The following is a 14251-nucleotide window of genomic DNA, read 5'->3' on the forward strand; positions in this document are numbered from 1 at the left end:
AGCTCTATCCCTGATTTATTTCGCTTAGAGAGATAGCTTACAGAATAATTACTTGACCAGCAGTGTGAGTCTTAATGTTATTCCTTTTACCTTTTCTCTTTTAAGGAGGAGAACGAGGTGACAGAGTTTTTTGTCACCCTGGAAAAAGACCCTCAACAGGAGGATTTCCTGCAAGGTCGCATGCCTGGAAACCCTTACAGTAGTAACGAGGCTGGCATCGGCCCCCTTATGAGGGACATTAAGAACAAGATCTGCCAAGACTGTGACTTGGTGGCACTCCTTGAAGACGATAGTGGCATGGAGGTAATCTGAATCTGTATTTCTAAATGTCCTTCTCATACTGCGCACTTCCTATTGTCATCAAGTTAAGTCACATTGCATGTCTTTGTTTTCCTCAGCTTCTGGTGAACAACAAAATCATTAGCTTGGATCTGTCTGTCGCTGAAGTCTACAAGAAGGTGTGGTGCCCAACAAATGAGGTAAAGTTAAAGGCGAAACACGAATAATTACTGGGGCTTCCAAAGTATATTTGAAATAAATGAATGGTCAAGTTGACATTGCCCTCTCTTTTTCAAGGGCGAACCAATGAGAATCATTTATCGAATGAGAGGTCTCTTGGGAGATGCGACAGAGGAGTTCATTGAATCGCTGGACTCAACCACAGGTTCTATTATTTGTTTGTTATCGTCTCCCACGCTGTTTATAGTCTGTCAAGTCTGCCAGTCTTTCCCCCTGGTTGTCTATTGATTTTATCACACGATAAAGTTAAAAATACATGAATACATTTTAAAAAAAGGTCACTTAATGATCTTTGTCCAGATGAGGAGGAGGATGAGGAGGAGGTGTACAAGATGGCAGGAGTCATGGCACAGTGTGGCGGACTGGAGTGTATGCTCAATCGGCTGTCGGGAATCAAAGATTTTAAACAGGGACGTCATCTGCTCACGGTAAGACGGTGGTGTTGGGTTAATGATGTTGCGCAACAGTTGTGATTACAAGATGCGTAATACCATTATATAATAATGCAAAAAAATAAATAAATCGCCAGCAGTGACATTGTGCATGTGCAGAGAAAAATATGATTGTATTCCTAATTCAAAGATGAATTGTATCTTTTCAGGTTTTACTGAAGTTGTTCAGTTATTGTGTAAAAGTGAAAGTAAACCGGCAACAGCTAGTCAAACCAGAGATGAACACACTCAATGTCATGCTCGGAACTCTAAATCTGGTGAGTGTCCTTTTATCTCACACAATATTGAGGAACACCTTTTAATATGTGCTCTTCCTTTTCCCTCTTAGGCTTTAGTGGCTGAACAGGAGAGTAAGGACAGTGGCGGGGCCTCTATAGCAGAGCAGGTTCTGAGCATCATGGAGATCATTCTGGATGAAGCTAATGCAGAGATTTCAGAGGACAAGGTAGGACCGCCAAAGCCACATGAACACTCAAAGAGCACAGACTGTCACCAATGCCAAATAGGACTAGGAAGCTGCACCCTAACAAGCACAAATCCCCTCTTAACTCTTTTGAAAGGGTTAAAAAGGTCTTTATAATCTGTGTCGTTGTTCTTCCAGGGTAACTTGCTGCTGACTGGCGACAAGGATCAGCTTGTCATGTTGCTGGACCAGATCAATACTCCGTTTGTGCGCTCCAACCCCAGCGTGCTGCAGGGTCTGCTTCGCATCATCCCATACTTGTCATTTGGCGAACTGGAGAAGATGAGGATCTTGGTTGAGCGCTTCAAGCCGTGTTGCAGCTTTGAGAAGTGGGTATTAAAAGTGCTGACCTATACTCTCAATGTCTTAATGATACATTGATTTGACACGTACTACTATGGAACTTTTTTTCTTTTCAGGTATGACGAGGATCATAGCGCCGATGACAAAGTGTTTCTGGATTGCTTCTGTAAAATCGCTGCTGGAATAAAAAACAACAGCAACGGCCATCAGCTGAAAGATCTTATTCTTCAAAAGGGAATCACACAAAATGCACTGGACTACATGAAGAAACATATCCCAAATGCAAAAAAGTACAGCACTTGTTATCTTTCCATGCTTTTGATAAAGGCGTAGAAAAGTGTCTCCTTTGTCTGAACTTTCATCTTTTTTTCTTGTCAGTCTGGATGCCGACATCTGGAAGAGGTTCCTCTCTCGACCTGCGCTGCCCTTCATTCTACGATTGCTCCGTGGTTTGGCTACTCAGCATCCCCCCACACAGGTAGTTAATGTTCACATGAAATGTAGTGGATTCATAAAGTCAGGATTGATAACGTGAAAGGGAAAACCTTTGTCATGTTCAGGTGCTGATAGGCACCGATTCAATAACCAACCTGCACAAGCTGGAGCAGGTTTCCAGCGATGAAGGTATTGGTACGCTAGCAGAGAACCTTCTCGAAGCACTGAGGGAGCACAGCGACGTCAACCTAAAGATAGAAGCGGCACGCAGGGAGACAAGAGCTGAGAAGAAGCGTATGGCCATGGCTATGAGACAGAAGGCTCTGGGAACGCTGGGCATGACGGTACACTCACTTTTGCACATGGATGTTTTGTTTTTTTTTTGTTTTTTTTTGTTTTGTTTACTTCTGTCACTAACAAGCTTGACAAGTAACATGCAATGTGTGCATTTGCCTTTCAGACAAATGAGAAGGGTCAGGTGGTGACAAAGACTTCACTGTTGAAACAAATGGAGGAACTGATAGAGGAGCCAGGCTTGACTTGTTGTATCTGTAGAGAAGGTTACAAATTTCAGGTAGGCTACAACAAGGCACACATCCTTTATTGGCGTTTCAGTGAGGTACAGCGACTTGACAGCGATGGTTTTCATTCCAGCCCACCAAGGTCCTGGGTATTTACACTTTCACAAAACGGGTGTCCTTGGAGGAATTTGAGAACAAGCCTCGCAAGCAGCAGGGCTACAGCACTGTGTCGCACTTTAACATTGTCCACTACGACTGCCATCTGGCAGCTGTCAGGTAGCGGCATCTTTGCTTCTTAAGAAGACATCAAAACACAAAGTATTATTGTACTTTATTTTCATTCTTATTTCTTTCACCTTTACTGCAGGCTGGCCCGTGGGCGAGAAGAGTGGGAAAGCGCCGCTCTCCAGAACGCCAACACCAAGTGCAATGGACTTCTTCCTGTTTGGGGGCCGCATGTGCCAGAATCGGCGTTTGCCACATGCCTCGCACGGTAAACACATATCACAGAAAAAAAACAGCAGAAAATGTCCTCCCTAGATTGGAATAATTCTAATCTCTAAAGACAATGCACGGGGGAGAACCTGCTGGCTCCCAAGTTCTCCTTTTTTTTTTGGAGCTATTGCCTCCCAAAAACTATGTTTATGCTCGAAATACCAGCATTCAAGACTGAATTTTGACTCCTGTTTTTTTTTTTTTTTCTGTGCCACACAGACACAACACATATCTGCAGGAGTGCACAGGCCAGCGGGAGCCCACGTACCAACTCAACATTCACGACACCAAATTGCTCTTCCTTCGCTTTGCTACCGAACAATCATTCAGCGTGGACACAGGAGGAGGCGGCCGAGAGAGCAACATCCATCTCATCCCTTACATCATCCACACTGTGCTCTATGTGCTCAACACGTATGTACTGTATCCTGGTAGTCTTATAAATTATTGTCTTGGACAGTGAGACATGACCAAAGATGAAAGCCCTTTGCAGAGGCACTTGGGTTGTGTTAGCGGGCTCAAACTAACTTTTTTTTTTTTAGAAGTTTGCCAAAATTATATATGCCTGAACCAAAGTTGTTTAGCACCTCTGATCTATACATTTCAAGTCATCATCCTCTTTAAGACTTCTCTTGGAGACTTCTTCTATAAGAAACCTTCTGCCAAAGTCTGCTGCTTATACAGTGTATATTGGTATCCCTTCGCTAACGCCGCAGGACACGGGCGACCTCCCGAGAGGAGAAGAACCTGCAGACTTTCCAGGAGCAGCTGTGTGAGAAATGGGTGGAGAGCTCGTACGAGGTAGAAGGACCGCACTACTACACCATCCTGGCCATGCACATCATGCCGCCCGAGCGCTGGATGACCTCACGGATTTACTTCCTCCGGAGACTCCTGGTCAATGCACACGCCCGCAAGGTGTCGGCAAGCAGCGCCAACAAGTATGACCTCTTTGTGAATATTTTCTGCATTTATTTATTTATGTGCATGTGAGTTGAAATGAGATCCCCCCCCCCCTCATCTATTCTCTCTTCTACCCTTCCTCAGACTGACAGATAAAGCACCAAAGGAATATGCAGTCTATCGCTCGCCCCTTCTCTTCTGGGGCCTGGTGGATCTTGTCTATGACATGTTCAGGGTAATGTCTGAAAACTTCAAGTGGTGCATTTGACTTCTGAGTTTAATTTGTTCCGGGAACATGCGTGTAACTTAAGATCACTCCTTTCTCAAATCAACTTTCCCCTTTATTGGGGGTTAGTCAGACCACATCAGTTAGTATTATAATATTCAACACAATGTTGTTTTTATGTGGAAAAACACAATTCCAAACTAACTCCTTTCTCTGCCTTTGGGCTCTCCAGAAAGTTCCCACCAGCAACACAGAAGGCGGTTGGTCCTTCTCGCTTGCCGAGTACGTGCGTCACAACGACATGCCCATCTATGAGGCCTCGGAGCGCGTGCTCAGGGCTTTCCAGGATGAACTCATGCCTGCCGAATCCTTGGCAGAGTTCTTTGACGTTGTAGGTCAGTATTACACACAGAATGAAAGAGGCCTCATGTTGAAAAGATTTGATCACAATTCCAACAAAAGTGACTTGACAGTACTCTTAACGATGCTAATTTGGGCTCACGAAGGCAGCACTCGGTGTCAAACATTTGAGAAACGACATCATAAAACACGACGAGTAATGCTCACACGTGTTCCTGAAAGAAAAAAAGGGAACCAAACAAAAATGACCAACTTCTCATGTTTCAGGTCTCCTCTCCGAAATCCCCGATCCAGACCTCTTCCTGCAGGATTTGTTGAACTCTTTACCCTGATGGGTAGTTGGATCCACCCATAACACCAATTCCCAATCCAAACTGCATCACAACTGCTCTTGGAACAGCCACCAAATAAACACTTTTCCCTCTGTGCACAGTGTATATGCCATGCTTCAACACCCCCCCCCCCCCCCCTCTCCCTCCTCACCATGACATCTTCAATTGATCGTAATCTTTTAATACACCAAGATGTGTTGGTCACACAACTAATTCCACACAAAGCAAACACAGATGATGAGGCGCCGGAATGTCCGTTGGAGGGATATCGGTCCGACGACGCGACGAGCGCGGCATTCTATTTTATCTTGTTTTGCTTGTTTCTTATTTAAGGTTTTGGTCAGCGTGTTTTAAAACGGCAGAGAAAGCCTCACATGCTAACTTGTCCTCCTTTGGTCGTCATGTATGGTTCTAACTGGAATTTGAGTGAAAGACGCCATTTTTGTTTTGTTTTGTGTGTGTATGAGCAAAATTTCTTTTATCAATTTGGCAAGCAACAGCAAGACGAAGGGGGGAAAAAAACAAGGAACGTATTAATATTAAGTTTTATTTTCATCCTTAACACTATGCCTTGGTCACCTTAACCTTTTGTATAGAGTTTATCTGTTGCAGTGATATTTTAGATCTCCTGTTGCAATACATAATAAAGCAAATTACATTATATCCCTAAATACTTTATTCATTTGTTTTCACTTCAAGGGTTTTGCATTGGATTCCTTTTTTTTTTTTTTTTTTATTATTAAATTATTGCTTCAATGATAATTGTCCCCCCCTAAAAAAATAAATAATAAAAATGAAAGAAAAAGGTGGCAATAGAGCTGCTCTTTGTGGCCAGGAACATGCAGCTGAGTTTTACGCTCACCAACCTTGAGCAAAAGTAGTGGCGTTAACCAGCTGAAAGCATGGTGTGGACTTGACTCACTTTATTGTTCATTCGCCTGCTGCTACGATTGTTCAAATGTTGCTGAATGTCTGCTTTTTGAATTAGCCCTATGATTAATAAAGTTGATATATGGTTATGATGACTTGTCAGAAATTCTTTGCAAACAATTTTGGCACGATTTCAGCAGGATGAGCACTGACACCATTTTGCCAAGTATGAGGGCTTCAACGTTTTTTCATTTTTACTATATACTATGGTCCCTTTAAAAGCTTTTTACTTGAACACATGGGGCCATTATAGTCCCAAAACCATTCACAATTTCCTATTTTGATCCACAAAATAATTCATATCCATAACAAATGTGAATCTACAAATGCATGACTAAAGTCGTTCATGACATTTTAATTAAACACTTGATGGTGTATTCATTTGTTTCTGGCACGTTCGGTCCTCCGTATGAGCGTATAAGGAAGGGCTCAATAACCAAACCAATATATTGAGGGAGAAGTTTTTAGTTTCAACACGCTTCATCACATGTACAGCCGAGCGCCCTCTGCTGTCCAAAGGTACATGCAGCATGCACGCAAAGTATAGATGTTGGCCAAATAGTATTCATTAACTTTTATCCTTACATCGTGGACTTTATTCTTGCTTACAGCCATAAGTGTATCGAAGCCGCAGCGTTAAAACTCTTGCATTTATGCAGTGCATTTATTACAAATTTCATGGACATTTCAAATATTTGTACAATATAATATTAACACAATAAAGATCCTTTGTACAAAGGAATATGGCTTTTTCTCCACAACATACCTTGACAACGTGGTCTATTTGAGAACACGTTCAAGAAATATTAAGGCCTCTGGTGTATAAAAAAAAAAGTCCCAATTTTGGACCATTTTGGAGTTAAACCCCCAATTAAAAAAAAAGTTAAAGAATAAAAAACACGCAATTTGCGCAGCTTTTAACGAAACCCAATGTTGAAGAGTCCATCGGTCACTGGCAGCACAGTGGGGTGACGTCATTGGCGGGCGAGGGGAACGCGCGCATGGCCTCCCTGGACGATTTGGTGAAGCCGTTGTGAAAAATGAGGGCTTTCTTCAGGGCAAAATAGGACACGGTTTAAATCTGGTGAGTGTCCTTTTATCTCACACAATATTGAGGAACACCTTTTAATATGTGCTCTTCCTTTTCCCTCTTAGGCTTTAGTGGCTGAACAGGAGAGTAAGGACAGTGGCGGGGCCTCTATAGCAGAGCAGGTTCTGAGCATCATGGAGATCATTCTGGATGAAGCTAATGCAGAGATTTCAGAGGACAAGGTAGGACCGCCAAAGCCACATGAACACTCAAAGAGCACAGACTGTCACCAATGCCAAATAGGACTAGGAAGCTGCACCCTAACAAGCACAAATCCCCTCTTAACTCTTTTGAAAGGGTTAAAAAGGTCTTTATAATCTGTGTCGTTGTTCTTCCAGGGTAACTTGCTGCTGACTGGCGACAAGGATCAGCTTGTCATGTTGCTGGACCAGATCAATACTCCGTTTGTGCGCTCCAACCCCAGCGTGCTGCAGGGTCTGCTTCGCATCATCCCATACTTGTCATTTGGCGAACTGGAGAAGATGAGGATCTTGGTTGAGCGCTTCAAGCCGTGTTGCAGCTTTGAGAAGTGGGTATTAAAAGTGCTGACCTATACTCTCAATGTCTTAATGATACATTGATTTGACACGTACTACTATGGAACTTTTTTTCTTTTCAGGTATGACGAGGATCATAGCGCCGATGACAAAGTGTTTCTGGATTGCTTCTGTAAAATCGCTGCTGGAATAAAAAACAACAGCAACGGCCATCAGCTGAAAGATCTTATTCTTCAAAAGGGAATCACACAAAATGCACTGGACTACATGAAGAAACATATCCCAAATGCAAAAAAGTACAGCACTTGTTATCTTTCCATGCTTTTGATAAAGGCGTAGAAAAGTGTCTCCTTTGTCTGAACTTTCATCTTTTTTTCTTGTCAGTCTGGATGCCGACATCTGGAAGAGGTTCCTCTCTCGACCTGCGCTGCCCTTCATTCTACGATTGCTCCGTGGTTTGGCTACTCAGCATCCCCCCACACAGGTAGTTAATGTTCACATGAAATGTAGTGGATTCATAAAGTCAGGATTGATAACGTGAAAGGGAAAACCTTTGTCATGTTCAGGTGCTGATAGGCACCGATTCAATAACCAACCTGCACAAGCTGGAGCAGGTTTCCAGCGATGAAGGTATTGGTACGCTAGCAGAGAACCTTCTCGAAGCACTGAGGGAGCACAGCGACGTCAACCTAAAGATAGAAGCGGCACGCAGGGAGACAAGAGCTGAGAAGAAGCGTATGGCCATGGCTATGAGACAGAAGGCTCTGGGAACGCTGGGCATGACGGTACACTCACTTTTGCACATGGATGTTTTGTTTTTTTTTTGTTTTTTTTTGTTTTGTTTACTTCTGTCACTAACAAGCTTGACAAGTAACATGCAATGTGTGCATTTGCCTTTCAGACAAATGAGAAGGGTCAGGTGGTGACAAAGACTTCACTGTTGAAACAAATGGAGGAACTGATAGAGGAGCCAGGCTTGACTTGTTGTATCTGTAGAGAAGGTTACAAATTTCAGGTAGGCTACAACAAGGCACACATCCTTTATTGGCGTTTCAGTGAGGTACAGCGACTTGACAGCGATGGTTTTCATTCCAGCCCACCAAGGTCCTGGGTATTTACACTTTCACAAAACGGGTGTCCTTGGAGGAATTTGAGAACAAGCCTCGCAAGCAGCAGGGCTACAGCACTGTGTCGCACTTTAACATTGTCCACTACGACTGCCATCTGGCAGCTGTCAGGTAGCGGCATCTTTGCTTCTTAAGAAGACATCAAAACACAAAGTATTATTGTACTTTATTTTCATTCTTATTTCTTTCACCTTTACTGCAGGCTGGCCCGTGGGCGAGAAGAGTGGGAAAGCGCCGCTCTCCAGAACGCCAACACCAAGTGCAATGGACTTCTTCCTGTTTGGGGGCCGCATGTGCCAGAATCGGCGTTTGCCACATGCCTCGCACGGTAAACACATATCACAGAAAAAAAACAGCAGAAAATGTCCTCCCTAGATTGGAATAATTCTAATCTCTAAAGACAATGCACGGGGGAGAACCTGCTGGCTCCCAAGTTCTCCTTTTTTTTTTGGAGCTATTGCCTCCCAAAAACTATGTTTATGCTCGAAATACCAGCATTCAAGACTGAATTTTGACTCCTGTTTTTTTTTTTTTTTCTGTGCCACACAGACACAACACATATCTGCAGGAGTGCACAGGCCAGCGGGAGCCCACGTACCAACTCAACATTCACGACACCAAATTGCTCTTCCTTCGCTTTGCTACCGAACAATCATTCAGCGTGGACACAGGAGGAGGCGGCCGAGAGAGCAACATCCATCTCATCCCTTACATCATCCACACTGTGCTCTATGTGCTCAACACGTATGTACTGTATCCTGGTAGTCTTATAAATTATTGTCTTGGACAGTGAGACATGACCAAAGATGAAAGCCCTTTGCAGAGGCACTTGGGTTGTGTTAGCGGGCTCAAACTAACTTTTTTTTTTTTAGAAGTTTGCCAAAATTATATATGCCTGAACCAAAGTTGTTTAGCACCTCTGATCTATACATTTCAAGTCATCATCCTCTTTAAGACTTCTCTTGGAGACTTCTTCTATAAGAAACCTTCTGCCAAAGTCTGCTGCTTATACAGTGTATATTGGTATCCCTTCGCTAACGCCGCAGGACACGGGCGACCTCCCGAGAGGAGAAGAACCTGCAGACTTTCCAGGAGCAGCTGTGTGAGAAATGGGTGGAGAGCTCGTACGAGGTAGAAGGACCGCACTACTACACCATCCTGGCCATGCACATCATGCCGCCCGAGCGCTGGATGACCTCACGGATTTACTTCCTCCGGAGACTCCTGGTCAATGCACACGCCCGCAAGGTGTCGGCAAGCAGCGCCAACAAGTATGACCTCTTTGTGAATATTTTCTGCATTTATTTATTTATGTGCATGTGAGTTGAAATGAGATCCCCCCCCCCCTCATCTATTCTCTCTTCTACCCTTCCTCAGACTGACAGATAAAGCACCAAAGGAATATGCAGTCTATCGCTCGCCCCTTCTCTTCTGGGGCCTGGTGGATCTTGTCTATGACATGTTCAGGGTAATGTCTGAAAACTTCAAGTGGTGCATTTGACTTCTGAGTTTAATTTGTTCCGGGAACATGCGTGTAACTTAAGATCACTCCTTTCTCAAATCAACTTTCCCCTTTATTGGGGGTTAGTCAGACCACATCAGTTAGTATTATAATATTCAACACAATGTTGTTTTTATGTGGAAAAACACAATTCCAAACTAACTCCTTTCTCTGCCTTTGGGCTCTCCAGAAAGTTCCCACCAGCAACACAGAAGGCGGTTGGTCCTTCTCGCTTGCCGAGTACGTGCGTCACAACGACATGCCCATCTATGAGGCCTCGGAGCGCGTGCTCAGGGCTTTCCAGGATGAACTCATGCCTGCCGAATCCTTGGCAGAGTTCTTTGACGTTGTAGGTCAGTATTACACACAGAATGAAAGAGGCCTCATGTTGAAAAGATTTGATCACAATTCCAACAAAAGTGACTTGACAGTACTCTTAACGATGCTAATTTGGGCTCACGAAGGCAGCACTCGGTGTCAAACATTTGAGAAACGACATCATAAAACACGACGAGTAATGCTCACACGTGTTCCTGAAAGAAAAAAAGGGAACCAAACAAAAATGACCAACTTCTCATGTTTCAGGTCTCCTCTCCGAAATCCCCGATCCAGACCTCTTCCTGCAGGATTTGTTGAACTCTTTACCCTGATGGGTAGTTGGATCCACCCATAACACCAATTCCCAATCCAAACTGCATCACAACTGCTCTTGGAACAGCCACCAAATAAACACTTTTCCCTCTGTGCACAGTGTATATGCCATGCTTCAACACCCCCCCCCCCCCCCCCTCTCCCTCCTCACCATGACATCTTCAATTGATCGTAATCTTTTAATACACCAAGATGTGTTGGTCACACAACTAATTCCACACAAAGCAAACACAGATGATGAGGCGCCGGAATGTCCGTTGGAGGGATATCGGTCCGACGACGCGACGAGCGCGGCATTCTATTTTATCTTGTTTTGCTTGTTTCTTATTTAAGGTTTTGGTCAGCGTGTTTTAAAACGGCAGAGAAAGCCTCACATGCTAACTTGTCCTCCTTTGGTCGTCATGTATGGTTCTAACTGGAATTTGAGTGAAAGACGCCATTTTTGTTTTGTTTTGTGTGTGTATGAGCAAAATTTCTTTTATCAATTTGGCAAGCAACAGCAAGACGAAGGGGGGAAAAAAACAAGGAACGTATTAATATTAAGTTTTATTTTCATCCTTAACACTATGCCTTGGTCACCTTAACCTTTTGTATAGAGTTTATCTGTTGCAGTGATATTTTAGATCTCCTGTTGCAATACATAATAAAGCAAATTACATTATATCCCTAAATACTTTATTCATTTGTTTTCACTTCAAGGGTTTTGCATTGGATTCCTTTTTTTTTTTTTTTTTTATTATTAAATTATTGCTTCAATGATAATTGTCCCCCCCTAAAAAAATAAATAATAAAAATGAAAGAAAAAGGTGGCAATAGAGCTGCTCTTTGTGGCCAGGAACATGCAGCTGAGTTTTACGCTCACCAACCTTGAGCAAAAGTAGTGGCGTTAACCAGCTGAAAGCATGGTGTGGACTTGACTCACTTTATTGTTCATTCGCCTGCTGCTACGATTGTTCAAATGTTGCTGAATGTCTGCTTTTTGAATTAGCCCTATGATTAATAAAGTTGATATATGGTTATGATGACTTGTCAGAAATTCTTTGCAAACAATTTTGGCACGATTTCAGCAGGATGAGCACTGACACCATTTTGCCAAGTATGAGGGCTTCAACGTTTTTTCATTTTTACTATATACTATGGTCCCTTTAAAAGCTTTTTACTTGAACACATGGGGCCATTATAGTCCCAAAACCATTCACAATTTCCTATTTTGATCCACAAAATAATTCATATCCATAACAAATGTGAATCTACAAATGCATGACTAAAGTCGTTCATGACATTTTAATTAAACACTTGATGGTGTATTCATTTGTTTCTGGCACGTTCGGTCCTCCGTATGAGCGTATAAGGAAGGGCTCAATAACCAAACCAATATATTGAGGGAGAAGTTTTTAGTTTCAACACGCTTCATCACATGTACAGCCGAGCGCCCTCTGCTGTCCAAAGGTACATGCAGCATGCACGCAAAGTATAGATGTTGGCCAAATAGTATTCATTAACTTTTATCCTTACATCGTGGACTTTATTCTTGCTTACAGCCATAAGTGTATCGAAGCCGCAGCGTTAAAACTCTTGCATTTATGCAGTGCATTTATTACAAATTTCATGGACATTTCAAATATTTGTACAATATAATATTAACACAATAAAGATCCTTTGTACAAAGGAATATGGCTTTTTCTCCACAACATACCTTGACAACGTGGTCTATTTGAGAACACGTTCAAGAAATATTAAGGCCTCTGGTGTATAAAAAAAAAAGTCCCAATTTTGGACCATTTTGGAGTTAAACCCCCAATTAAAAAAAAAGTTAAAGAATAAAAAACACGCAATTTGCGCAGCTTTTAACGAAACCCAATGTTGAAGAGTCCATCGGTCACTGGCAGCACAGTGGGGTGACGTCATTGGCGGGCGAGGGGAACGCGCGCATGGCCTCCCTGGACGATTTGGTGAAGCCGTTGTGAAAAATGAGGGCTTTCTTCAGGGCAAAATAGGACACGGTTTTGTCCCACGCATCTGAGCTGGAGCCGGACATGCCACCACTTAGTTGCCTCTGCAGGGACGAGCGCATTCTTGCAGCTTTGTCTGTGCATTTCCTCTCCATCAGCATCACCTTGCACATGCTGCAGATGGGGGCACACATTAGAAAAGGAAATCCAGTGCAATAAAGCCAGACAGGCCTTTCCATGGTTATGGACTCATTTCATTTAAATCTGGAAATTTGATTGGTTGATTTACACATGATTGAAATCTTTGCTTCAATATCACTTGTTCTGCCTCAAGCACATTGTTTGATTTCATCTTTTTCACGAAGTAATGTAAATCCATTCGTTCGTTTGTTTCTTCGTTCGTTTGTTCACTTATTCATTCAGTCATTCGGTTATGTCCCGAAGCGCTCATCCTCGCAATAAATCTACCCAAGAGGGATCAAGATAATGTTGATTATTTTTAAAACCCACAATGTTATGGTTTGCGAATAAGTTCCTAAAATAATTCTTACTTCATTATTCCATAAATTTGCTTGGTAATTTTAATTTGTTTTTTTTGTTTTTTTATGCCTGCAGAAAATCCTTTTTTAAGAATCAGACAGAATCAAGACTTGCTCCCCACTGAATCAGAATTGTTCTTAAATGTATTCATATCATGTTTTGATCAGCCAATCAGGTGAATTTAAAATCTGATTCAAGAAACAATCCCATTTCTAATACATTTCCAGCACTGCTGACTTGGAGCGCCCTGGCCAGATTAAATTTACATTTGCAGCTTTTATAAACACTATGAAATGAACAGAATGAACTGCTGAGAATACACAAATACAATCTTATGGAACAAATAGGAACACCTCGTTATAGCATGTGTACACTTACGTTGCGTGTTGCTCAATCATAGCGCCGTCCACGTAGTCCAGACTCACGTAGGCCGAGAAATGATTTGGCCCGACACCACCCGAGGTCCTTTTTTTATACGTCGTGCCGTCGCTTTAATGCGGCGCCGGTTCTCACGGCGTTCGGCCAATCACGCAGGAGCGTTATGACAATGCAACATGGGAATAAATTAGTTGGATTCATCTCATACAAAGGCTTCAATCCAAACAAACAGGTGGGAGGCCGGCCACCCCGGACACACCATGCCTTACTGGCCCCTTGTCACCCTCAGCTGATGTGTGGTGGGAAACATCTGCCCCTCCATGTGAAATACACCAATTGAAGCAATTATAAAGGCAGAATTTGAATTATGACAAGTCACCAAACACCCAGCTGAAAATCATCCTTTTTACTTTGCCGTTGTGTTGATTTCTTTTGTACGTAGTCTGACGATCAAAATGACTCACAGGACATTTAATCATCCAAAAATAAAGATAGATCACAAAGGAAACAAACATCAGTTGTGTCAATATTTGATGCAAATATAGTATTTTTCTGGGTTTATGATGCCTACCCTCT

At 42.7% G+C, this 14251-nt stretch overlaps 2 protein-coding genes across 10 annotated transcripts in view; both read left to right on the forward strand.

Annotated features, from left to right (window-relative positions):
- ubr4 (ubiquitin protein ligase E3 component n-recognin 4) overlaps positions 1-6028 on the forward strand; it is a 39529-nt gene extending 33501 nt beyond the window's left edge. For all 9 annotated transcript variants that reach the window (XM_085921055.1, XM_085921304.1, XM_085921134.1 and 6 more), the window contains 18 exons: positions 106-303; positions 399-479; positions 577-664; positions 820-947; positions 1121-1228; positions 1300-1416; positions 1573-1763; positions 1854-2027; positions 2116-2215; positions 2298-2516; positions 2633-2746; positions 2827-2969; positions 3061-3186; positions 3408-3602; positions 3905-4129; positions 4236-4326; positions 4550-4712; positions 4945-6028. In XM_085921055.1, the coding sequence (XP_085777181.1) occupies positions 106-303; positions 399-479; positions 577-664; positions 820-947; positions 1121-1228; positions 1300-1416; positions 1573-1763; positions 1854-2027; positions 2116-2215; positions 2298-2516; positions 2633-2746; positions 2827-2969; positions 3061-3186; positions 3408-3602; positions 3905-4129; positions 4236-4326; positions 4550-4712; positions 4945-5009 (2526 nt within the window). In that variant the 3' untranslated portion in view covers positions 5010-6028. The remainder of the gene's footprint in view (positions 1-105; positions 304-398; positions 480-576; positions 665-819; positions 948-1120; positions 1229-1299; positions 1417-1572; positions 1764-1853; positions 2028-2115; positions 2216-2297; positions 2517-2632; positions 2747-2826; positions 2970-3060; positions 3187-3407; positions 3603-3904; positions 4130-4235; positions 4327-4549; positions 4713-4944) is intronic.
- Positions 6029-6940: 912 nt separating this feature from the next.
- LOC147062093 (E3 ubiquitin-protein ligase UBR4-like) lies at positions 6941-11824 on the forward strand. Its single transcript, XM_085920015.1, has 14 exons — positions 6941-6961; positions 7095-7211; positions 7368-7558; positions 7649-7822; positions 7911-8010; positions 8093-8311; positions 8428-8541; positions 8622-8764; positions 8856-8981; positions 9203-9397; positions 9700-9924; positions 10031-10121; positions 10345-10507; positions 10740-11824. The coding sequence occupies exons 1-14, from the start codon at positions 6941-6943 to the stop codon at positions 10802-10804; spliced, it is 1944 nt and encodes a 647-aa protein (XP_085776141.1). The 3' UTR covers positions 10805-11824.
- Positions 11825-14251: the final 2427 nt, after the last annotated feature.

The sequence above is a fragment of the Syngnathus leptorhynchus genome, chromosome 1 (genome assembly GCF_054491065.1).
Source record: "Syngnathus leptorhynchus isolate UIUO chromosome 1, UIUO_Slep, whole genome shotgun sequence".
In the NCBI taxonomy this organism is placed as follows: Eukaryota; Metazoa; Chordata; class Actinopteri; order Syngnathiformes; family Syngnathidae; genus Syngnathus; species Syngnathus leptorhynchus.

Coding starts and splice junctions, on each gene's coding strand:
- LOC147062093 (XM_085920015.1), top strand. CDS start 6,941: ATGGCCTCCCTGGACGATTTG. Junction 7,212..7,367: donor CAGAGATTTCAGAGGACAAG/GTAGGACCGCCA, acceptor TTGTTCTTCCAG/GGTAACTTGCTGCTGACTGG. Junction 8,982..9,202: donor TTTGCCACATGCCTCGCACG/GTAAACACATAT, acceptor TGTGCCACACAG/ACACAACACATATCTGCAGG.